General features: G+C 47.5%; 1 protein-coding gene across 1 annotated transcript in view; it reads left to right on the plus strand.

Moving 5' to 3' along the window:
- Positions 1–26601, plus strand: part of LOC308280147 (tensin-1-like) — a gene marked incomplete at both ends in the record, with an annotated part of 185650 nt that overhangs the window by 32720 nt on the left and 126329 nt on the right. The window contains 1 exon segment of the mRNA XM_080720408.1: positions 20885–20999. Within this exon segment, the coding sequence (XP_080576534.1) occupies positions 20885–20999 (115 nt within the window).

Raw genomic sequence — 26601 nt, forward strand, 5'->3', positions numbered from 1 at the left:
TACAGCAATGGTTCCCAAACCTCTTAGCCAAGACCCATGAGAGAAATTAAACGTATGCCCAGGACGCAAACAAGCGAAAATAGCAGATCTACAAAAGCTATTTACCACTTGTTAAACCTTTGTTTTCTAATTTATTGGAATTGCTTTACTTTTTGCTTTATTTCTTGAATGAATGAATGAATGAAATTATTGAAAGAAATCTTTGAATTTGTGAGGTGTATTGTGAAGCGTGTGCATGTGTGTTGGCCTGCCTGCATGCCTCACCGTCATGATCACTGCAAGGAGGACAGACACCCCCCACCCACCACCACCACCACCAGCACCCCCACCCCTCTCCATTCCAGTTGTAAGTGGGGTCGTGGTCATCGTGGTGTATAGCGATGCTTTTCATTAGCTAAGTGCAACTGGGAGACGAGCAACGGGATGTGATTTACTGGACCTGCTGTCTAAGCACACGGTCACACACATACACATGCGTGCGTGTACACACACACACACACATACACACACACACACACACACAAACACATGCATATATGCACATGCTCACACACATGCACGCACGCACGCAACATCCTCTCATTACCCTCCATCCATCCATCCATCCATCCATCCATCCATCCATTCATTCACCCCCCCCCCCCCCCCCTTCTCTCTCTCTCTCTCTCTCTCTCTCTCTCTCTCTCTCTCTCTCAACCCCCACACTGCTTTCTCTCTCCTGGGTGTCTCCAGCTATCACAACATTGAAGAAGATGACTTGTGATCTTTATGCATTTTGTATTTTATTTTCCTCCGTGTTTCTTCGTGTTTTTCTCTCGTCGTTGCAAAACCACAATACAGGCTCTCTTTAGGTCGTCCTCGTATGAGCCCTATAAGAGGTGATTCCAGTCATCTCCATCCTCCATGCATCTGGCTACAGTAGCTCACCATACCAGAGCTTTCTGCCCCTGCATCTTTCTCTAAACGGTACACTGAAATATGCTTCTGAAAACATTGCAATGGCAATTAATAGGCAATGGAGTCACAGAAACGTGATTCTAGGCTGGCTTCTTTGAACTGTTCTATTTTTGAGCGTCCGGGGCTTAAGTAAACTGAAACGTGGCTACATCAGTCCTAGATATGGCCTACAACATCCTGGCACAAACGGCTCAAAGTTTGTTGTGTAAAATGTCCGATCGAAAACTGGGGGTAAAAATGTGTTAACTCATACTGTAACTAGACTGCACTCTGTCAAGATGCCAACTTGCATTGTGTGCACTCGCGGGCATACATGGCCTACTTGTGCGCCAGCAGAGCGTGCAGGTACTGCGGTCGGTTCTGTTCCGCGCTGTCTGTATGTATGTGGGTGGGAAAGTTGGCACTTTGCCGAGGTGACAACTGTTTATATCAGGTCGCACTTGTTGTTGGTTTTGTGTTTTTTCAATGGTTTTCCCATTGGATGACGCAAACACAGATGCACGGGACGCACAGGACGTACAGATACACCAAACGCAGTACTTGCGCATTCTGCTGTCGCAAGTAAACAGCAGAGCTCAGACATCCATGCGTGTCGTGGTAATGCCCAAGGCCCAAAATCTGTCAATATGGACTGACCGTTTAACTTGGAAACATGTCAAGGTACAGAAATGAAATCCTCTCAAAATACCATTTTGTGTTGTCTTTAAGATCTTGCTCTGATGAGTTGACCCATGAGCCTGGGTATACAGTATGAGGTCATTGACTTCTTTAAGGGCAGTGCCTCCTGTGTGGCCTCCAGTCCTCAGTGGCCTTGTGGTTAGAGTGTCTTCCCTGAGACTGGGAGGTCGGGGTTTGATTCCCAGCCGGGTCATACCAAAGATTGGGACCCATGGCTAGTGCCTCCTGTTTGGCACTCAGCGTCAAGGGTTGGTTTGGGCATAAGTCCCTGTGACATACGCTAGTATGTCCAGGGGGTGTACTTGTACATCAAGCTGCCTCACGCCACAAAAGCAGGAGATGGGCCCTATGGGCCTAATTGCTTGGCAAGACTTACTTTTACCTCCTGTCATTAGAAGGGGATGGTCAGGGGCGTCACAAGGGGGGGGGGGGGGGAGTGGGACCGAGTTACTAGGGCCCAAGGTAGAGGGGCCTTAATTATTTTATACTTAAGCTATTGAAAAATAGCGCAGCACTGAGTGCCGCGCTGCGAGCTTGTAGATCTGTTATTTTTGAAATGTTGTGAAAAAAATCTTTTCATATTTGTAAGCGAACATTTGTAACTCAAATTTTGCTTATGGGGGAACCCTGAAATGAAATATTTTGAGATGGGAGTCCATGGCCAAAAACTTGCAAAATGTTAAAGATTTTTCAAAAAATAGCAGATCTACAATTATCGTATATAAGTACAAGTATTGTGTATCTGCTATTTTTCAATAGTTAAAGCACAAAATGATGCGTTCCCAGTCTAAATGGGGTAAACCCCCACCCCCTATGAAGAACATTCATGGGGGGCCCCGCAGTGAATCCTTGTACCCAGAGCCCAGGATTTGGTGCGACACCCCTGGGGATGGTCCAGGAGGGATGTTGTAGGTACATGACCTCGGTTTTTCTTGGCCCGAGACCAAAACCTTGGAACAGTCTGTCTCCACTCAGGAGGACAGGAACTCCTGTGCCATGTCATCTGCATAGTCCAGGCCCATTAGGTCTACTGCAGGTGGTCATCTTGTCCTTGTGGGAGTAATAGTGAGTTCTTGCTCGTGTCCACCGATGGACTGCCTACCTTAGCCTAAGTGCATAGTCCAGGACTATAATGACAGAGCTTTTCCTTTGGCAACACCCCCGCCAGGATATCAAACTCCTCACGGTTGCCATCTGGGATCATCATCTTGGCTCTGGTACCCGTGTACCGTGGTCCCTATGGACGGAGTAGGTATAGGGAGGGGACACCGTAAGTAGGCTAAAGCCTTTAGTATCTTCATCATCACGCCCCTGTGTATCGAGTTAAATGCCTTTTTGGCAGTCATCCACTTGCAAGCGAGCTTCCGCACTCACTCTCTCTCCCTCTCTCTCTCTCTTGCTAGCATTTAGAACATTGTAATAAGACATTGTTTGGGTACTGTCACCAGTCACCACAAAAAAATGTGTGACTGTTGGCAGGGGTGTCGCACCAAATTCTGGGCCCTGGGTACAAGGACTCACTGCGAGCCCCCCATGAATTTTCTTCATGGGGAGGGGGTTTAACACATCTAGACTGGGAACACATTATTATGCATTATTTTGTGCTTTAAAGCTATACTGTGTAAGTTGTGGTCAGTAGCGTCCGCGTCTTTCGGCCGTTTTTCGCCGCGGACCGGGCCTCACACCCCCGCGTCACCCCCGCGTCTGCCTCCACCTCGCCGAGATCTATCTTTAGAGGGGTCCCTGGTTCCTGTGCGTTCAGGCATTCCGGAGAGTGTTTCACCCGAGTATAGATAGAGACAAATATGGCCGCCCTATTGTGATAGCTAGCGACCCCACTTCAAGATGCGCTGTGATTGGCTGGCAGTGTATAACCCTCGCTGTGATTGGCCGATAGTGTATGATGACGTAATTTATGCGCGAAAACCGGACCCCGGTCAGGATCATAGAAAACATATAAAGAGAAGGCTTCAGAAGCTGAAAATAACGGATTTAAGCGATTTAAGAGTTAGGACAATTTTAAGATTTGTTTTATAAAAAAAGTTACATGGTACAACTTTAACTATTGAAAAATAGCAGATATACAAGCTCACATCGCGGCACCGAGTACTGTGTTGCAAGCTTGTAGATCTGCTATTTTTATTTTTCGTGACAATATTTGTGCAAGTCTTTGAATATTTCACAAGGATTTCTGAAAAACCTGTATGTTTCTATGTCAGTGGTTCTCAAACCTTTTCATTTGAAGGACCCCCAAAATGATATGTATTTGGCCACGGACCCCCATCTCAAAATATTTAGTTCCAGGGACCCCCCAGAAGCAAAATTTGAGTTAAAAATTGAGAGGGGGCGAGATCATTTAGCGACCTACAACCGGGTCGCGACGTGGTCGGTAATTTTCAGCGACTGGGTCGCTAAATCGACCGACTGGGACGGTAAAACCACCGACCGGGACGCTAGAACCACCGACCGGGACGTTAAAACCACCGACCGGGACGCTAAAACACCGACCGGGTCGCTAAATCGACCGACCGGGACGCTAAAACCACTGACCGGGACGCTAAAACCACCGACCGGGACGCTAATTCCACCGACCGGGACGCTAATTCCACCGACCGGGACGCTAATCCAGCGACTGGGTAGGTAAATCCACCGACCGGTGGTCGCTTCCACCGACCACCGGGCTACTAACCCTAACCCTAACCCTAACCCTAACCTCAGTAACCTTACCTCAGTTAGGCTAACCTGCCACGCAACCTCCCGACCGGGTCGCTAAATCACCGACCGCGTCACTAAATCAGCGACCGCGCCGCTAAAGCGAGCGACGGGGTCGCTAAATCGACCGACTGGGGTGCAAAATCTTCCGACCGGGTCACTAGATGTACCAACCGGGTCGCTAAATCTACCGACCTAAAACTGCAGGCAGGTCGGTAGATTTAGCGACCGGGTCGGTCGGTTTAGCGGCGCGGTCGGTGATTTAACGACCCGGTCGCTCGATTTAGCGACCCGGTCGCTCGATTTAGCGACCCGGTCGCTGAAAACTAACGACCACGTCTCGACCCGGTTGTAGGTCGCTAAATGATCTCGCTCCTACTGTAAAAATTTTCGCTTAAAAATACATAAATAAATATTCAAAGATTTGCACACATTTTCACAACTTTTCAAAAATAGCAGATCTACAAGCCGCGCTGCAAGCTTGTATATCTGCTATTTTTCAATAGCTAAAGTATAAAATTGTTAAGGCCTCTCCACCTGGTGCCCTAGTAACTCAGTCCCACTTTCCCCCCTTGTGACGCCCCTGACTGTTGGCCGTTTTTCAGCTGCTCACATTCTGTAGAATACACAATAAAACTGTGAATCTCGAGTGTACAAATGGACTCCCTAAAAGTGGAATTAACACCCAGGCTCTTGCTTTGTATGGTCTAGGGAAACACATTTCCCAACGGGGACACAAAGCTTAATGTCCCCTATCCCCTATGGGGATGTTAATGTCTCCTATGGGGACATTTTGTTATTACGTTTTTCCCATGTAAAATTTGAATTATAAATTGCTACAAGCTAACAACGTGTTGTTCGACTTCGACAATGTTTTAAACATGTTTGCCTATATATATTGATTTTTTTGTTTGTTTTTTTGACACAAATGCATAAACATTAACATAATATTTGTACATAATCTGTCAAAAAGATAAAGCCCCAAAAACCTCGAGAGCTCATGTCCATTGTGGTCCTTTGACGTGCTCAATCAAAATAGGGATGCCAGAATTACATGTGGTTAAAATACATCTTACAATCTTATATCCGTTTCTCTTTTAACGTTACATTTGTATCCCGTCTTTTCTTCCGCTCGCTTGGCTTGTCCCCTGCTTTAGCTGCCCAGTCCCTTTTTACTCTTTCTCTGAAAAAATAAATAAATAAAAAAGTTGAATCCCAGATGCTAGTTGGCAGCCATCCAAGAACCATTTGGGCTCCTGTTGTTGCAAAACTCAATGCCGGCCTGTGTGCCAAAGAGAGAGAGAGTGTGTGTGTGTGTGTGTGTGTGTGTGTGTGTGTGTGTGTGTGTGTGTGTGTGTGTGTGTGTGTGTGTGTGTGTGTGTGTGTGTGTGTGTGTGTGTGTGTGTGTGTGTGTGTGTGTGTGTGTGTGTGTGTGTGTGTGTGTGTGTGTGTGTGTGTGTGCGCGCGCGTATGCACGTGCGCGCGTGCATAGTAGCACGTGGTTGTGTGTTTTCGTGCCCTTTCCTCATCCATCATCGCTTGACAGGACACGTTGACCCCCAGTTGCCGTGGCAGCCAGGTAACCATGGCACCTGCCTGTGACACAGCTGGCCGCGTCCGATTGGTTCAGCCACCGGCTTTTTGCCAGGTCATCTTTAACATCGGGGCTCCAGAGTGGCACCAAGGTGCTTTGACGGCTATTTATAAATGAGCCGGGGCAGCCCATTGGCCTGACAGGTGCAGTTATGGAGCTTTTGGAGCCAGGGGTGCGAAGTGACTGAGACTTATGTCAAAACGTGGGGAAAGTTACGCGCTTATGTTTGTAGACTCACAAGTCTTGATTTTATTTGATCTTTTGATTTATTTATTTGCAAAATAACATTTTTTTTAAAACAGTAAAAGTTAACATTATTAAAAGACATGGAAATAAGTGCAGGCGAGAAAGGAAACCCATATATGGCTTATACAAGGTTCTCACCTAAAATAATAAACAAGTATAAGTTAAAACATAGAAGTTGATCTCTTAACCAGCTATTCCCAACCTGTTGGCTGTGAGGCAAACTTGTGTGCCCCCAATTAATTGCCCAAAACACTACGTTTTTATTATTTACATTATTACCAAAAAATGGTATTTAAAATCTTGAAAAATGACTTGAAGTAAGTGGTCAGTTGGGCCGTAACCGCTTTCAAGTGGGCCCAGAAAAGTTTAGGAATCACTGATACTGTATATAAAGTTAACACTTTGCTCAACTACAGAATAAGAACAACAGCTTTTGTTGTTAAAACTGGGTACAATTAGCTCTAAACGTTCTAAAAGTTCTGCATTGCAGAACTAATAGAGCATCTTTAGGGCAGTCCTTTAATTGGGACTCCAAAGCAGTTATATGTGTAGATTTGTTCTTGTCACTGTTCTAGCAACTACAATAACTTGAACTTAGAAGTCTGATTGGTATAGGCAGAGTTCCCAGGACATCTGGAAACATAGACTAGTATGTTAGTGTGTGATCAATTGCTATACTATGCTGACTGTCGGGTTGAGGCAAACCTGTGTGGATTTCCACCACCATTTCTCACTAACTTCATATCTCAGAATTCTGAGGGTTTCCCTCTAACTTTTAACTCAGAATTTCGTTTTTCTTTTCTTCTCATTATCGGCTTGGTGCATAATTGTAGTCCAGGTTTTCATGCTATTTCACGTCTCGCATGTTGTGTGAGAATTCCAAGATATAAAGTTGAAGTTGTAAAAATTTAAAAAAGAAAATAAACCCTCTCAATTAATGTCTTCTTGCTTTAATACCGCGGCGGAAATGTCCTTTCACATAATCCTTAGCACAGGAACAGGAGGTCGATGGTAAGACTGATGAGTCATTCACAGTCTAATTGAAGCAAAGTGTCCATTTTAGACAAGTCACCGTGCACAAGTCTAATGCATGCAGAGAGTTCATTTAACCCTGAAACTGTCCCGATTCTTTGTATTTCTTTACCCTTACAGGGGTAGTATTTTGCTCACATGGCATGGCACTCCTGTGCCCGTTTTCATATTGCCCTGCTGATCTGTATTTTGTCCAGCCTCTGGCCCACAAAATCCTGTTGATCCTGTCCATCTCGAGCACCCTTTCAACCAGGGACGTGCTGGCCATTGGGAAAAGCGGGACAACTCCCGAACGGCCGGTTCATTCCTGGCCGGTCCAGGCCGGCCATTAGGAAAAAAAAAAAAATGTCGGCCTTCGTTCCATTTTGGGGGCTGGGCAGTCAACAAAGTAAATCGTCACTGTCGGGCAGAAACCTTGTATCTCCAAGTTTCAAATTTGTACATTTTTTCACAAAGCAAAGCCCTGCTTCACCATACAAGGCCGTCGCACAAAAGTAGTGAAAACAGCAGATCTACAAGCACACAACGCCTCGCATGTGTGCTTGTAGATCGGCTGTTTTCACTAGTTTAAATCATTTTTAAAATGATAAATACAAAACAAACGGTTTTTTGGACATATTTCGACAACTAATGTAATTGGCCCACTGGCTTAAGTCACTTGTCATGATCTGAAATGGCAAATCTTTGAATAGCAGCAGTGCTATAGAGAGAGATCTCTCTCTATAGCGTGCAATGAGGGCCTCTACAACTCTTTTTCCCGGGCTGAATCAGGGGCCCAGCACGTCCCTGCTTTCAACAGGAGCAGCACTTTGCTTCAATCCACTGCATTTGCTTCAGCAGAAAGGGAGAAAGAATTTAGTTTTACTGTGTATGTATGGGGCTGCTTCTACTTAAAATTAAACTGATGTTCGCTGTGTCAACAAACTGGCAGAAGAAAGGTTCATTTGTGAGTGATGGCGGTACATGGGTGGGTGCGTCTATGTGTTTGTATGAAATGGCTTCACTCACCAGTGCGTGCGAGTCATGATGACATTACTGAAACAAGCTGGGAGGGTGCTTGGGAACATCATGCGAAAGGCCGAATGTCATATAAAGAAGCTTTGAACGATGAAGAATATGCCTTTAAAAAACATATGCATTTTATATCATGCATCCTTCTTGGTGCATTGTTGAAGAATCAGCTTTATTGTCCCATCACACGATTACAGAGTGTGTGAAGTGGGTGTGTGCGTGTGTGCACGTGCGTGGGTGCGTGTGTGTGTAGCTTTCAACATTGCAGTTACAGGAAGAGTTATTGGGAAAGGGAGAAGAGAGGAGCGCATGGCAAGTCAATTAATATGAAGGCACAGACAAATCAAATATTCAAAGTCTAGTATAGGAGGTGCATCATTCAAAATGAGGAGTGGACAGATGACACTATGGAAGGCATATACAGTATGCTTCTTGTGCAGGTGGAAGACATCTGCAGCATATAAAGAAGCAGCAGGTATATAACATCACAGTGTCCGGTGCCTGTATGACATGGTATGACATGGTTAAGGCAATGAAAACACTACTTGAAATAGCAGCAGGTATGAAATCATGTTTGTTTACGAATCTCCAGTCAGCACTCCACTCCTATGGGTGTCGCTAGCGGCAGCCAAGAATAACAGAATCACTCACATAAACTCCCGTAGGACGATTCCCATTGGCCGAAGGGTATGTCCGTCAAGTGACGTACCCGCCTGGAGGCGGATCCCTATAAAATCCCCATCCACCGGATGTTCCCCCTCTTTTCGCTTTCTGCTTCAACTGGATAGCTTGTTTCACTCACTCGCTCCAACGAAGTCTTCAGCATTAAGAAGTTCCTTAAGTATTTTTATCTACGTTCCTCAAAGAGAAAGAATTTCGTCTCGTCTGAACTGACTTTGGCAAGTAAGGTCGAGCCACCCGGTTTCGAGACTCATTCCATTCTTCTCTTCGCTCTTCTGTTTGTTCTCTGTTAGCTCGCTAGCCTCGTTAGCTTGTCACGCTCGCAGTCTTGTTAGCGTTGCTTGTTAGCTTGTTAGCTTGTGTTAGCAGAGATGGCTACGGCTAGCTCCTCGCTATCCGGCCGTGCATGCACCACTCCGAGTTGCCCCTTTCTCCTGGAGTCGGTGGATTTGCACCAACGTTGTGTACGCTGCAGGCACTGGGCCCATGCCGCCGACAGCCTGTTGCCCGAACCGACCTGCAGCGACTGCCTCCGCACTCCGGTGCTGATTAGGCAACGACACGCAACGCAAGCGGCTAGCCTCTTCAACATCATGGCGGCGTTCCAGCCAGGCCCCTCTCCAGGGACCGTGGAACCACATGCCTCTCCCCCCGGTACCTCTTCAGGACGACGGGGGATACAGGCCTCATCCTCCACACCTCCCACCCGGCGCCGCCGTTCTCCCTCCCCCGCTCTCTCCTATACAAGCGGGGGCAGCGGTAGCTCAGGCCCGGACTTCACCCAGAGCCTCTTCAGACGCTGGTCGGTTGAAGAATTCGACGACGACGAGGAGGCGGTGGCGGAGGTCGTCGAGGGGGAGGAGGACAACGCTCCTCAAGTGGAACAGATGGACACACAGTCGGCGGATCCGGAGATCATCATCTCTATCCCCGAGACTGATTCCCCCCTCTCCGTCTTCCCTTCGGTGGCCGCCACGGCTGAGGCTGCCACCCCAGGCACAACAGCCCCCCCCCAGCGGCGGGGGCTCCAGAGCAGGCTATGCAGGAAGGCTCCGCTTCCTCCCCTGGTGCTTCTGGTCAGCTACCGGCCTCCCAGGTGTCCACGGAGGGACAGGCTCCCCCTTCCTCTCCTTCAGGGGGAGCGACCGGGTCTGATGCGGTCCTCTCCGCCTCTCAGACCTCCTCTCGGAGCTCCTTGGGTCCCGCTCCTGCCTCTTCAGGCGCCACTCCAAGACCCAACAACGCGAGCTCTTCCTCCCAAGGCCCCCCTCCTCTTCCGGAGGCCTGGAGTGTACTAGAGAGAGCCACCAGATACCTGGAGCTGCCTGTTGCCTTCGCTCCACAGGCAGAGAAGGCCAAGGTGCACCGCCTAGGGAAGGCTCGTCAAGCCCCCCCCCCCCCACAGGTGATGTGCATGCTTCCTCAGATCCCAGGTTTCCAGGAGGCGCTGCACGAAACCTGGGAGAAGCACTGGGACCCAGACAAACTCCCCTATTCTTCGGAGTTCGTGGGTGGACCAGAGATCGGGGTCCCTTCCTGCCCCAAGATCAGCCCGACTCTGGCCGCTACTCTTCAGGCCAAGTTCTTCAGAAAGAACCCCACGGCCCCTAAGGGGCCCTTCATCCTGAGACCCACGCCCAAGCTGGTCGACAGCTTTGAGGACCAGATGTCCAAGGGCGCACGTGACACCTACAGGTCCATCGGCCACAATGCTAGGGACCTGAACGTCACGGGTCTACTGGGAGCCTACATTCAGAAACAGATCCAGAATGCATCCGGCTCCCTGCCTCCTGCTGTTGCCACAGAACTCCTGGCCTCGGTGGACCACTTGATTGATGCCAACTTCCATGCCATCTCCTGGGCAGGTCGTGCTATGGACCTCATCATGCAACAGCAGGCTCTCCGCTGGCTCTATCCAGTCGCCGCGGTAAAGGACTTCGAGGAGAGAGAGGAGCTCCTCAAGCTCCCCAGCTCTCCCAGAGAAATCTTGGCAGACGGCTACCAGGTTTTCCAGAGACAGGCGGCAGCCCGCAAGGAAACCCTGGAGATTGTACAGGACCTGATGCCCCCCCCTCCGCCGAGGGAAAGCCGGGGCTCCAGGTTCCAACCACAGGCCGCTAGAGGCTCCTACGCCCAGGCAGCCTCCAAACCAAGAGCCTCCCGCTCCCAGAGCAAGGCTAAGGGCCCCAAGACCTCAGCCTCCTCTAGCTCCAGGTCTTCCTCCAAGTCGGCCCGCCGCCATCCAAGCCAGGAGCCGCCCACTCAGAGGCCCAGGGAGGAAAACCCCCAGCGCTAGCCTTACCGCCCCGCGAGGGGCCGCGGGAAGTCTCAGCGCAAGTGACACTCCGGGGAGGGGAAAGCAGGGGTCATTAAGAAGTTTGTTTTATTCAAAACCTGTAACTCGGCCTCCTGCTGGTTCTGTCAAAATGTCTCCACTAAATATGACAGTAAAAATGTGTGTGCCCAAAAATTGTGTGGTTCTTCCTCTCGCACGATCGACACAAGTAGCTCTAGATTGTCAGCCCCCTCGGGCTCTTCCTCACAATCTGCTAACTTCACAGACACACAGTCCACACACAGCTGCTCTAAAAGGTACAGGGCCACAGCCTATTCAGATGCCTTTTCCCAGTGTAAGTCCTCCTTCTCACGGTTCTCCACTAGAGAGCAGCACAGCTTCCCCTCCACACTCTCTAACTGTTCCAGGGTCACTCCTTTCTCCAGAGCAAGACTCTCTGCTAAAGGTATCTATGAGCCCTCTCGGGACGTTTTCAGTCAGGCCAAACGAGCTAAAGTTAAAACGTCCGTCTCCGCGGGTTTTGGAGACGTTTCCTTTAGGCCCTCCTCGGGCGAAGGTCAGAAAAGTTCCTTTTCCCTCTGTTCCAGCTCCGCTAGCCTCGAACCACGCGACCGTTCCTCTTCAGGTGCACTCGGTCCGTCGTTCAGGCCGTCCCGCCCGGGCGGCCATTCGGCAGCGGGAGCGCTTGTTTTCCTCTCCGGCTCCGCCGAGCCCCGAGGTGCGCTCGTTTTCTCCCCCGGCCCCGCTGGGTCCCGGGGTACGTTCGTTTCCTCCCCCGACTCCTCTGGGGTCAGAGGAGCGCTCGTTTTCCCCTCCGGCTCCGCCGAGGGAAGCGTCTCACGCCCTCCCGACGTCATCACGTCAGGACGTGTCGACGGAAGCAAGGCCCCCCAAGAGGCGCTCGGTAAACGACACCGGGCTTCCCGCGAGGGCGGTGCCGTCCAATCTTCCTCTCTACACTCCCCTGGCAGACTGCTTTTCGCAATGGAAGCGGTACAATCCAAACCCTTGGATCTCTCGCACCCTAAGAAGGGGCTACAGGATTCAGTTCTTCAAATCCCCCCCTCTAACTTCCAAAGTTCTCTTCACCAGGGAGAAGGGCCGCAAGGCGGCCGCGTTGCGAAAGGAAATACAAGCCCTTCTTCTCAAAGGCGCAGTAAGGGAGGTCTCTCGAAACGAGACTCGGCTGGGGTTCTACTCCACCTACTTCCTCGTGCCCAAGAAGACGGGAGGGCTTCGGCCCATTCTAAACCTAAGTGTTTTGAATCAGTATCTGAAAACCTTCAAATTCAAGATGCTGACTGCTGCCAGCCTACTGCGTTCGGTGAGAGTGAACGACTGGTTCACCTCTCTGGATCTGAGAGACGCGTACACACACGTCTCCATCTATCCTCCTCACCGAAAATCCCTCAGGTTCGCCTTCGAGGGGAAAGTGTACGAGTACACAGTTCTCCCGTTCGGCTTGTCGCTGAGCCCCCTTGTCTTCGTTCTAGTGACCAAGACAGCGCTCGAACCACTACGGCGCCAGGGCATCAGGATTGCAAACTACCTGGACGACTGGTTGATTTGCGCGAGCTCCGAGCAGGAGGCGGCGCGGCACACCAGGCTGGTCATGGACCACCTGCAGTCTCTGGGGTTTTGCGTCAATCTGGAGAAAAGTGCTCTCACACCCTCACAGAGAACCACTTTTCTGGGGACCATTCTGGACTCACAGTCTATGATCGCCCGTCCCTCGCAGGAGAGGATAGAGAAGTTTCTCTCCTGCGCAGCCCTCTTCCAGACGGGGAACTCGGTCCGTTACGAGAAGGTCATGCGCCTCACGGGCTTCATGGCCTCAGTCCTGCACCTGGTGCAGCTAGGACGTCTCCACATGAGACAGTTTCAGAGGTGGATGTTATCCCTTTCGGATTCCGTCCACCGAGGGTCGCGCTCTGGTACAGGTCCCTTTCAGGGCTGTGGAGGCGCTACTACCCTGGCGGCGAGCCGACTTCCTGTCGGCCGGAGTCAGAATGGGAGAGGTGATTCACCGCAAGGTGATCACCTCGGACGCCAGCCTTTCAGGCTGGGGCGCGACCTTAGAAGGTCGCACAGCACGGGGCCTTTGGGGCCCGGAGATGCGACATTACCATATCAACTACCTGGAGTTGATGGCGGTGATGCTGGCCCTTCGTCACTTCGAACCCCTGATCCTAGGTTGGCACGTCCTCGTCAGGACGGACAACACCACAACGATGTGTTATATCAACAAACAGGGGGGGCTGAGGTCCCGAGAGCTAGACAGGTTAGCTCGGGACCTGACACTGTGGTGCCATGGTCGACTTCAGTCGATCAGGGCCTCTCATGTTCCGGGCCTCCTGAACAGCGGAGCAGATCTGCTGTCCAGGGGGGAACCACGTTACGAGAACTGGTCTCTCCGCCCTTCAGTGGCGGAGGAGATCTGGCTCAGGTTTGGCCACCCGGTAGCAGACTTGTTCGCGTCGTCAGAGAACGCGAAGTGTTCTCGGTTCTTTGCCCTGACGGGGACTCCCCCACTGGGCCTGGACGCTCTGTCTCGCAGCTGGCCGAGGGGCCTTCTGTATGCTTTTCCACCGCTAGAGCTGATTCGTCCGACCCTCGAGAGGGTCAGACGTTACTCCCTGGAGTTGCTCTTGGTGGCGCCGAGTCAGGGGACTTGGAGTTCCCTGATAGCGCCTCTCCTGGTCGGTCAGCCTTGGCGCCTGCCCCTACTCAGGGATCTGGTGAGCCAGGCGAACCAGGAGATTTTCCATCCGGACCCCCAGCGCCTAGACCTGTGGGTCTGGCTCCTGAAAGGGAGAGGCTGAGGGCTGCCGGTCTGGCCACTGCAGTCATAGACACGATGCAGAGAGCCAGAGCTCCTGGTACTCTGGAAGTGTACAGGGGTAAATGGGAGGCCTTCGTCTCCTGGTGCAGGTCGAACCGCCCTTCGGTGGTTCCGGCCTCTGCGTCCTTGAAAGACCTTTTGGACTTTCTACAGTCCTGTGTGGTGCAGAAGCTAGCAGCCTCTGCTCTTAGGGGCTATGTGGCTGCCATTGACGTCTGCCACAATGGCCTTGAGGGTTCTAAGCCTTCTAAGAACCCTTGGGTGTCTCAGTTTCTGGCTGGGGTCAAGCGGGACGCTGCTGCAGCTAGACCATTGGTCCCCTCATGGGATCTTGAGGTGGTCCTACGGGGTCTGAGTCAGGCTCCTTTTGAGCCTTTGGAGTCTATCTCCTTGAAGCTTCTTAGCTTTAAGACGGCTCTTCTCCTGGCTCTGACTACAGCCAAGAGGGTCAGTGACCTTCATGCTCTTTCTGTAGATGAGGGCTGTATGAGGTTTTCGGGTGAGGACCGTAAGGTCTTACTCAAACCTCACCTCAAGTTCTTACCCAAGAACGGGAGGATTCAGGAAGTTCCGGTGGAACTTCTGGCCTTTCACCCTCCTCCTTTCGCTTCGGAGGAGGACAGAAGGCTCAACTGTCTTTGCCCGGTTAGGGCACTGAGAGTTTACTGTGAGAGGACTAAGGACCGCAGACGGTCTAGTAGTCTGTTTGTCTCTCACGGAAAGTCCACTGGTAAGACTGAGATCGCTAAGGCGACTCTGTCGGGGTGGATTGTGGAAGCCATTAATTTGGCTTACGACAGTGCGAAAGTGGCTAGACCCTTCGGTCTGAAAGCCCATTCGACTAGGGGAGTTTCCTCTTCCTGGGGTCTCGCTAAAGGGACCTCCATCCAAGAGGTCTGTTTGGCGGCTAATTGGAAGTCGCCTTCTACTTTTGCGGCTTACTATCACCTGGAATTAACGCCTTATTCCTTGGCGCATTCTGTCCTTGGGGTGGCCGCTTCCTCCCCGTCCTCCTGAGCTGAGTCCCTTGGTAGGGTTTCTCTCTCAGGGAGTTTGGTAAGTGTTTTTACACTTTTCTTCCTCCGCCAAGACCAGAGGGTAGTGGCTCTGGTGGAGGGGGGCCCTTTTCCTGAGTTTTTCCATTCGGTTTTAAACTTGGGGCAGACTAGGATTGAGGTGGGTTCTGGTGGGCCTAGTCTGTAAGGGTTCCTTAATTCCTGTTGGTTCGTTTCCACGTCCGGGAGTTTATGTTTCCCATAGGAGTGGAGTGCTGACTGGAGATTCGTAAACAAACACAAGTGTTTCGTATGAAACACCTGTTTGTTAAGAATCGGAAGGAAGCACTCCACTCCGGTGAGACCCTGTTCGTGAGTTTGCGCAGAGCTCTCTCAAAGAGGGGGAACATCCGGTGGATGGGGATTTTATAGGGATCCGCCTCCAGGCGGGTACGTCACTTGACGGACATACCCTTCGGCCAATGGGAATCGTCCTACGGGAGTTTATGTGAGTGATTCTGTTATTCTTGGCTGCCGCTAGCGACACCCATAGGAGTGGAGTGCTTCCTTCCGATTCTTAACAAACAGGTGTTTCATACGAAACACTTGTGATTTCATGTGCATGGTTATAACATGTTTCTAAAACGGCTAGTTCCATTCCTTGATTCTGATTGGCTGATTTCCCTTTAATTGCATGTTATATGAGACTAGAATCCACTCCTTGAATCAGTTTATATCAAACCCAGATGCGTTATTTCTTTCCACAGTGTTCCACAGTGCACCAATTATCTGCACCTGTGTTGTTGGCAAAAAGCTGGGAACTACTTTCTTGTAGCTGGGAACTACTTTCTTGCAGACCTTGTAGTGAATTATTAGTGAAATAGAACATTTTCCCCCCCATGTTACCATATTGTAACCGTTTTAGAAAAGCAATAAGCCATGCGAGGCATGTGGTTACCTGTATTTTATAACGGCTGAGTGGGTTGGACTCACCACGCCTCTCAGCCCTCTTGTGGCTTATTGCTTCAATAGCTTCAGTGGTGGAAGAATACTCAGATGGAGTAGAAGTATAATAGATTATTGACACCTGGACATGCTCAAAGTAAAAGTACCTCAACAAAAATGGACTTAAGTACAATGAAATAAATATACTTGGTTACATTCCACCACTGAGCAATATAGCAGTAAGTAATGTTAACCAAGTACAGATCTCTCAGTATATTTTGGGCTAACTCTGTGCTTGGCTCACGCACACACGTGTACACACACACACACACATACACACACCCCCTGTTTGGCGCCCAGGGGACATGGGCCGCAATGGTAGCTATAGCTTTTAGCAGCTCCGCCGTTGGCCTACCTCGGCCCGGCTCCGCGGAGCCCCAAGGTCAGCCGCTGCAGCTCTCTGGAGCTTAGCGAGTGTGTCGCACAGTGTGACAAAAGCCATTAAGATTTAGGAAGATAGCAGGGCAAAACGAGAGGGAGACAGAGAGAGAGAGAGAGAAATGCTGAGAAATACACTTTTATAAAAAGCTTTGAGCCAAATTGGCTGCGGCACACGGAGCGGGAGGGGTTGGGTGGGGTGGGGTTATTGGGCGGGGGTCTGCAGAATCCTAACCACACTGATGAGCTCATGGACATCACAGCACCAAATATCTAAAGTCTGGGTTGGTCTTAACTCTTAATAGAGCAGGGGTCTTCAATGTTTTCAGGCCAAGGACCTTTACATAGATTCCATATAGTTTCATTGTTTGACAGCACAATCATCAGTGTATTTTGGATTCATGTCAATTTGTGTTTTCAGATATTTAACCACTTGATTCATCATTAGCTAATACACTTGAACTTTTACTCTGTACTTAGTCTGCTCTTTTTCCCCTCTACACCAAACCTCTTTGCCGAAAATAGCCAATCTACAAGCTCACAACGTCTCGCAGCGCGAGGCGTTGTGACCTTGTAGATCTGCTATTTTTGGCTACAGTTCTCAGAATATGGACACTAGGGTTCAAGTGGTTAATATGAAAAAGAAAAAAGTTTCTATCACTCTTAGTTAAAAAGGATTGGAAGATTTGGAGGACCCCCTGTAGTAACTCTGAGGACCCCCTAGGGGTCCCGAACCCCCTGTTGAAGACCCCTGACATAGAGGGTAGAGGGCAGAAACCTTGTAACTTTTTTTTTTCATTATAAATGCCCTATTTTACATTTTGTCATATGTTTGTGACGTGCAAAAGTAGCAAAAATTGCCGATCTACACCAACAACTCGCTTCGTAACATGTGGTGATCTGGTACTTTTGTTATAAAATACATACATAACTCAATTTGATCCATTGGAACCCAGGTTCTTTATCTCCTGAAATGTAACTACTTTACAAGATGTCCACCCTGTAGCGACGAACATCAATACATTACACTGTATTGAGGGGGTGACATAGCTCAGGGGTAGAGAAACCGTTATTAGAGCACGAAGGGTTCCCGAAGGGTTCCCAGTTCGAATCCGGGCTCCCCCTGAGTTAATGTCGAAGGGTCCTTGGGCACGACTCTGAACCCCTAATTGCTACCGGTGAGTAGGTTGGTGCCTTGCATGGTTTCCTCCGCCACCGGTGTATGAATGTGTGCGTGAATGTAATGCACAATCTCTGTAAAGCGCTTTGGTTAAAAGCGCTATATAAATGCACCATTTACCATTTTGATATTAAAACACTGCAATGATTATTACCGTGTTAAAGTCGACTGCTTTGACGACTTTACAAGATAAGAATCTCTCCTCCTTCCTTCATTAACATATTGTACATTCGTTGAGTTATTATTTCACTCGTCCCAGTTCTCACACACACACACACACACACACACACACACACACACACACACACACACACTTTTGTCCTTGGTCGTCCCAGTCCAGTGGAGGTCACGGGAGGACACGGAACAAAACGTGTAACATTATTGAGACGTACACCGCATGTATATAGGCTACTCTCTGGAGGAGCACGACCTGGGCCCGCCTGGCCCAGCTGCATAAATATACACAGAGGAAATGACATCATTATTATGACTTAGCGGCGGGGTTGTTCAGAGAGAGAGAGAGAGAGAGGTAGAAAAGGAGGGTGAAGGAGACAGGACAACCCTGTAGGCACACACTGGAGAATAGTTTCTTCTACTTGGGCCGACCTTGAAAACAAGATCGAGGAAAGAACTGCTCAGAGACTGTAACGCACGATTAATGGAGGTTTTAATTTGGATACTTTATAGTCTCTATTCCAGGGGTCTTCAACGTTTTCAGGCCAAGGACCCCTTAGTGGAGAGAGAGTTGAAGCAGGGACCCCCACAATCTGTTCATAGATATAGTTTCATTGTTTGACAGCATGATCAACAGTGTATTTTGGATTTATGTTAACGTGTGTTTTCAGATATTTAACCACTTGAACGGTCAATACTTAATAAACTTGACCTTTCACTGAACTTGGTCTGCTCTTTTCCTCCTCCAAAGCTCTTAGCCGAAGATAGCCGATGTAGTGAGCTTTTAGATCTGCTATTTTTGGCTAAAGTTCGCAGAATATGGAGACTAGGATGGTTAATATAAGAAAGGGGGGAAAAAAAACTAGTTCCTATCACACAAAGATTTGGAGGACCCCCTGTAGTAACTCTGAGGACCCCCTAGGGGGCCCGGACCTCCTGTTGAAGACCCCTGCTCTATACTTCTACTCCATTACATCTCAGAGGCAGTTATTGTATTTTTGAGCGGTGCATGCTCCGACATCTGTCCTTGTCCCGTACGAAGCGTCCCGGACAACGTGTCCCGAAGCGTGGCCTACACCTGGCCTACATCTTGGCACGAAGTGATCAGAGTTTGTTGTACGCCCATGGGGTCACATTGAAACTCTGTGGGATGCTGAATGAAATGAACACATAAATAGCACCGTTCACTTCATACTTACGCATCGTGGTGCGTTGTGGGATTGTAGATCTGCTAGATTTGAAACATTTCTTTATGTTTAGTAATTTTACTTTGGTACTACAGGTATATTTTTGTTGCTGATACTTCTACTTTTACTTAATTCAAATTTTGAATACATGCCTTTTACTGTACTTACGTATAACAGAATAGTTTTATGTTGTGGTATTGCTACTTTTACTAATGTAAAACATTTGAGTACTCCACACACAGCACAGTCATATGAGCATCCACAGTCATTCAAACTCACCTCGTTGATTTGCATAATATGGCAGGCTACTGTACATACAGTAGTAGAAGCTGCTCTGTGATGCTTGTTGAGAACCTAGCAGGGTTTTTCTAGAGCTTATCACTCCTCAGGCTGTACCCGTGATGTTTCAGCAACCTACTTACAACTCATATGTACTTGCATGTATAAGCATGCAAATATACACACACACACACACACACACACACACACACACACACACACACACACACACACACACACACACACACACACACACTGTACGTTTGTATTACTATTGTGAGTACATCAACAAACATTATTAGGGCGATTTTTTTGCGACCCACTGAAATCAAAATGGCTAAAATCACTAAAACAATAGAAAGCAGTAAATGAAAACATGTTAACACTCATCTTTTCTTTTCACTTTTCAAGTTGTCCTTTAAGCCGAAAATAGCCGATCTACAATCAAATTCTACTATACTGTACTTGTGGGGACATTTGACTCCCAAGTACAGACATAACGAACACACCCGCACGCACACACGCACACCCACGCGCACACATTCAAGGGTATAGTACATCAACATGTAGACACACACTTACATAAGCATGCTGTACACATGTATAGTCGCATACTGTAGGCTGACTCATTGTCATGCACAGTATGGGTACAGTATGTATGCATAGTGCATGCACACTGGAACACAAACACATTTCTAGAGATTGTGACACCCTGAGCTACTTTGTGAGCTCGCTCTCTCTTTCTTCTCTCTCTCATCATTAATTAGTCATTTAATTAGCCAACTTCAAAGTGAAAACATCCTCCGCTGGTGGGCTCTCTCTGTGCGTGTGTGCGTGCACGTGTGTGTGTGTGTGTGCGTGTGTGTGTGTGTGTGCATGACTTAGAGAACCACTGGGTACCGTAATGTTCAAGGTTAAAACAAAAAACCGTGACACCAAAATATCGAACTGAACCGAACCGTGAATTTTGTAAACCGCTGCACCCATATATATATATATTGTGTGAGTTATAGATCTGCTACTATACCTTTGTGCGACACTTGTATGATGAAGTAGGGCATTCATTTACGAAAAAACATACAGCAACGACATTGCGTTAACGTTGCAAGCCTGTGTATTGCAGGAAACATCTGCATGTGGTCGATGCACAAATGCAAAACGTTTCTGTATAGATGCTGAACTCTGCCGGATGCTAAGAATCTAAACACTGACTGAACGCTTGACTTGAACGTAATGTTGACTGTGGAGTCTGGATGCAGCGTCCGCGTGTGTGTGCGTAAGCGCGCGCGCATGTGTGTGTAACCCTTTGGTTCCTAGACGGCCGCACTACCCCCTGAGCCACAGCCTTCCCCATATTGTAGTATTGTTGTGCGTCGAATCCGACGCACAACGAGAACGACTGTGTCAGTTAGCGCCCGCTGTACAGAGAGAGCCCACCAGAATTTGGTGCAACACCCCTCCCTGCACTAAGGGTCCAATTTAGTTTTTTTTTTGTTTCTATCAATCATCAGCTGGGGATGCCCTGGAACCACCTCAAGGACCCCCTGGGTGTCCCAGGACACCAAAACACTGACCTTCACTAACGCATACACACACTCACCTGACCTGTCCTCCCTCTGCTGTGTTCTCTCCATCAGCCCGAGGAGCTGGAGGGCGTCCACACGCATCACTTCAAGCTGAAGCCATTCAAGAAAGTGAAGAGCTGTGATATATGCAAGACGGCCATCGTCAAGGAGGGCATGATCTGTAAAGGTAGGCTTCTTTTGATTTTTGCCTTTCTTTCATTATGGTTTTCACACTTTTAGAGCTTATCCGTGGTAATCATATGGGCATTCCTAACACTAGATGCGAAAAAAATGAAAATAAACAATTTTTGTGTATTTTTATATAAAAAGTCCCTAAATAGCCCATTCAAACCCATTTAGTGCCTCTTACTTTGAAGAAATAAGGGGCACAGAGTGCCGCCATTTCCTTCCTTAAGCCGCCACTCTTATTCTAAAGGGCCTGGCGGAAATTGTGCTGTTTTTTGGTCACTTTTTTCAACCCTGACCCGGATCTAGTTTAGAAGCAGTGTTTAGACGCAGGGGGTAATGGCCGCCACCATACAAGTGATATTTTGGCGTGAAAAAGCCTTAGGATCAAAATGTCTTTTTTAGAGATAATGAGGATTATTTGATGGAAGATCTATGGAGCAGCTTCTCTTCACGTGCACGCCAACGTGCGTTGTAAACAAATCGCAGACATTACCGATGCACAATGGATAGCCCAGACCGCAAGAAGTAGTTTCTGAGTATTTTTGCTTTGTTTAACAATGACAGTGATATACTTGTTTGCACTAACTAGCATTGACTGCTATGGTCTCTTTTGCAAGACACTTTATGTATATATACTTATATATTATTCGCCCCCTCTATTGATGCACCTTCTCCTTATTGGTACTGTACTGCTCTTGTCTTTGTTTTGTTTTTTTCCCTCTTATCTATCTTTCTTACGTCTCTGTAACTTTGTAAATAACTGTATACTGCTGTGCTACTACTGGACAACTAAATTTCCCCCTTGGGATAATAAAGGTATCTATCTATCTACTGTATTTACAGTATATTTCCCGAGTATACCCGGGATCAGCACTCAGGACCTCTGTAAATATATTGCGAGTATACCCGGGATAGGCATAACATTTCCTGTGAACAGAAACGTGCCTCGTGATGACATAGACAGGTCTTCTTGAATATAAATGAACCTTGATTACATTCACCTCAGCTGTTTGATTCCCATTGCTGCACATTCCTCCACACATTCCACATTACTCCACATTACTCATTGTAAACTTAATGAGCACAATAGAATCTGTATCTGTAAACATCATACAGTAGGTTGGAATAATAAGCAACTTGGTAACAAACATTCTGTACAGCTGGCCCACTGGCCGTGTCCTTCTGCCTGCAGTTTGCAGGCTAATGGAAGCTACAAACACAAACATTGGGCACACGTGAGCCGTCCCATCGCCTGAAGGGCTGGTCCCTTCTGATTGGTTCAGAAAGAGAACAGGCTTGTGTTTCAGACTGAAACTTCAAAATAAAACGCCCCAAAAAGCCATTTCACTAGGTCTTTAACACGTAGGATTCTGCTGTGCTGTCTTGTTGAAGCAAAGTATATTTAGGTCTTCGTGAGGTCCACATAGAATCATGGAGTAGAAGAAGTAAGAGTATTGAAAATTGGAAATATTCCGGCAAAGTAAATGTACCTCAAAATTGTGCTTAGGTACAGTATACTCGAGTAAATGTACTTAATTACTTTCCACCAGCGCTTCTCAGCGGCCAGCGGAAGAACCCTGTGTTTGTGAGAAGCAGCTCCCAGGTGTGACTGTGTGTCGCTGTGTGAGTGAGAAGGGCTTCTTCCACGCTCAGTGCACAACCTACTGTAAATCCATCTGTCTTCTACTTGTGTCTTATCTCTCTTTGCCGTCTGGCTCTTGTGGGAAGAAGCCGTCCAGTAGAGCAGTGGTTCTCAACCTTCTCAACCAATAATTTTGGAGGGTCCCCAGATGATTAACTTAATGTGCAACGTTGTTTTTTCACTCAACAGTAAACAAACCAACATAGCATTTAAGTGTATAGAGGGTATCTGCACATTTCTAAAGTGACAATTTAAGGACTTTTTAACACCTCTAAAATGACAAATTAAACATTGGTCAAATTGTCAAATATTAGAGGCAGAAATTGTGAAAATAGCAGATCTACATGTAGTCAGGGGATATCTTAAAAGGTCCTGGAATAAATTCCTTACCAAAACATTTCTTGACCAATGTGTTTGTAAAGGTGTCTAGTAACACATCTCACAAAGACTGAAATTCTGTTTCCCTAGGAGAATCCGTGACAGCTGCTGAAAGTTGGGGTCCCATTACAGGAAAAAACACACAGAAATAAATATGCTTTAAGTACCATGTGAGGGGTCAAACTAGGGTTTTTTCATGATTCTGAATCAATTGCAAGCATTTGTTTTGCACAAAAAAACATTCCGTGGGCTAAAAACGATCCCCACAAAACAGTGAAAAGTGATGACTCATCACTAAACCCTAGTTTTGAGGGTCCATTATAGTTAAGTTAATGGGACCCCAACTGTCAGCATGCTGTCATGGATTCTCCTAGGGAAACTGCATTTCAGTCTTTGTGAGATGTGTTACTAGACACCTTTACAAACACATTGGCGAAGACATTTTTTGGTAAGGAATTTATTCCAGGATTTGACACTATTTCTGAAGATATCCCCTGACTAATGCTTGTAGAGCATGTAGATCAGCTATTTTTACAACAGAACCGTGTTGTACAAAATGTAATGGCTCAACTCTTAGTGCTCGTCAGGGTGGGGGGTTCCCAGTTGAAATATGATTATTTTGGGGGTCGCGGCCTGAAAAGGTTGAGAACCACTGCTTTAGAGCAGGGGACTTCAACAGTTTTTTTAGGCCAAAGACAAAGCAGCTGCTATTAACTTGCAGATTCAACTTTGTCATAGATTTCATAGATGCGTGTAGCGTCATAGACTTGTTTGACGGCACTGTCATCATCAGTGTTGTGTAATATATGTTGTTTTTGTCTATTTGGATTCATGTTAATGCGTATTTTCAGATATTTAACAACTTGTACCCTCAATACTTAGTAAACTTGACCTTTGCCTCTGTACTTGGTCTGCTCTTTATTCCATCTACATGAAACGTCTTTGCTGAATATAGCCGTGGATCTGCTATTTTCGGCATGTCCCCCTCAGAATAGGGAGTCTAAGTTTCAAATGGTTAATTTCACACAAATATTTGGAGCCCCCCCCCCCCCCGGTAGTAACTGACGACCCCCTGTTGAAGACCCCTGCAGTAGAGGGTCTGTCATTGTATGTGTGTCTGTGGCTGATCTCACAGAAATCTGGACCAATCATGCACCAAGTGTTGCAGTGGTACAGCATCATACAGTATAGTATGCCAGTAGGCCAAGATGCAAAATGTAATCGATTGGTGACGTCACGCAGTCACAGGCTGGTCAACATGGAGTCCGAGATCTTTGATTGATTGATTGATTGATTGATTGATTGATTGATTGATTGAAGACTTTATTAGAAGTTTGCATAGGAAAAAGTATAGTTTCATGACGGTACAGTTCACTGGTACAAGGTCTACTAAAAGGAGATCCTAGAAAAGACAAAGCTTATTTCCATAGGAAACCATTGAAGTATCTCATATAACATTGAATGACAGACGGATAGAACACAGTACTATGCAGTAGATATAGTCAGGACTATATCTACAAATTTGGAGCCATATGGATCCAGAGAACCGCATGATTCTTTGTTCATGTACAGTACACTGTAAAATCCTCGGTGATTTCAAGTCGAGAGCGTTAACTGGAGTGTTAAGAATTGACCATTTTGGTCCATTTATTCACTTTCAGAGGTAGACTTTTGCTGTGCGTGCGTGGGCGTGCGCGCCATATGCCTACAGTGTTTTTTGCATGCGTCTTTTGGCTGCTGTCTGTTTTTGCTCTTTGTTTCCCCTGCCTCCTCTGTCTTCCATTCAGTCACATGTCCTCCCATTCTAATTATAGCAACAACTAAAGGTTGTATTGTCACTCCAAGAAAGAGGGCCATGCAGCCATGTTATTGCAGATTGCACAGAAGACCTGTATCCTTCCTCTCTCTCATTCACTCTGTCCTTTTTAATTCTCCATATCGTCGTTGTCGGGTGGAAACCTTGTATGTCCAAAACCGTTCGTTTTGTATAATCATCTAAAAAATGTACTACGATAAACTAGTGAAAACAGCCGATCTACAAGCACACAACGCCTCGCATCGCGAGGCGTTGTGTGCTTGTAGATCAGCTGTTTTCACTACTTTTGTGCGACGGCCTTGTATGATGAAGCAGGGCTTGGCTTTACCAAAAGACGTACACGTTTGAAACTTGGAGATATGAGGTTTCTGCCCGACAGTGACGATATGCCCCTCTCAGTCCCTTCTCCATCTCTCTCTCCCTCTCTCTTGCTCCACCTCTCTCTCTCTATCTCTCTCTTCCCCTCTCTCTCTCTCTCTCTCTCTCTCTGCAGTACAAATGCCACATCTTTAGCACAGCAGCGTTGACAAACATGCACAGAAGCCCAGCAGTAGGAGAGCTGGCCTGGCATGTGTTACTGGGGGGGTGGGGTGGGGGGGTAGTGTTGGCAAAGGCTTTGCTGTTAAAATTAGCATGGCTTGCTACTGCTGCATTAGCCCAGATAAAAGCAAAAGCAAAACACACGGGGAGGAGGGGAGGGGAGCAGTGTGGGCGGAGGGGGGAGGCAGGAGTGGGAGAGAGGGATCGAGGGAGGGATGGAAGGTGGGATCGGGGGGTATTCGGGGATAGAGGCAAGAAAAGGAAGCAAGGAGAGGAAGTGAGAGAGAGCGATAGAGAGAGAGAGAGGTTGGAGGAAGCAACATCGGAATTGTTTCCAACCTTGCATGTTTGTGTATCCTTTATGCAAATGTCCATTGAGCACAATAATACTCAGTTCTCTGTTGCGAATTGCTCGTCTTTGAAGCACAGTCTCCCTGAGCGCTGCGCCAAAACGCTGGTGCTTTTATACACACAATAAAATCAATCGAGTGTCAAAGGGGGTTCATTTTTGCGCCCTTTTAGTTTAACCCATTTAGGCCTAGAATTATTGAATGCTTTAACTATTGAAAAATAGCAGATATACAAGCTCACAGCGCGGCACCGAGTGCCGCGCTGTGAGCTTGTAGATCTGCTATTTTTGAAAAATCTGGCAAATTTGAATTTTGACCCGATTCTATAAGTGTCTTTTTGAATCCCTCTAAGGTTTTTTTAAAAAACCTATGTTTCTATGTCAGCAATCTGGCTCGCCATCATCAAGAAAAGGTCCTTTTCACTTAACTAGAGCTCAGTTAGTCTGTTCTTGAGAGACTACCGTGTCAGTGGTTCTCAAACCTTTCCATGTGAAGGACCCCCAAAATGATATGTATTTCGCCATGGACACCCATCTCAAAATATTGTATCAGGGACCCCTCAGAACAAAATATTTGAGTTACAAATGTTCACTTTAAAAATGAGATATTCAAATATTTGCAAAAATGTTCATGATTTAAAAAAAAATAGCAGATCTAAAAGCTCGCAGCGCGGCACTCGAGCTTGTATATCTTCTATTTTTGCCAGACCCATGAAATGGGTAGGCCTACATAAGCAAATGTCTGTCCGGGTTTTCTATATAAAGGGTATATATGATGATGACATGATGATGACATGCCTACAAAAGGCATGATGTCATAAATGATGATGACAGACAGGGGGTCTGGCACAACCAGGTTGACCTGGTCTAGTTCA

The sequence above is a fragment of the Nannobrachium achirus genome (assembly GCF_963921795.1).
Source record: "Nannobrachium achirus genome assembly, chromosome: 24".
NCBI lineage: Eukaryota > Metazoa > Chordata > Actinopteri > Myctophiformes > Myctophidae > Nannobrachium > Nannobrachium achirus.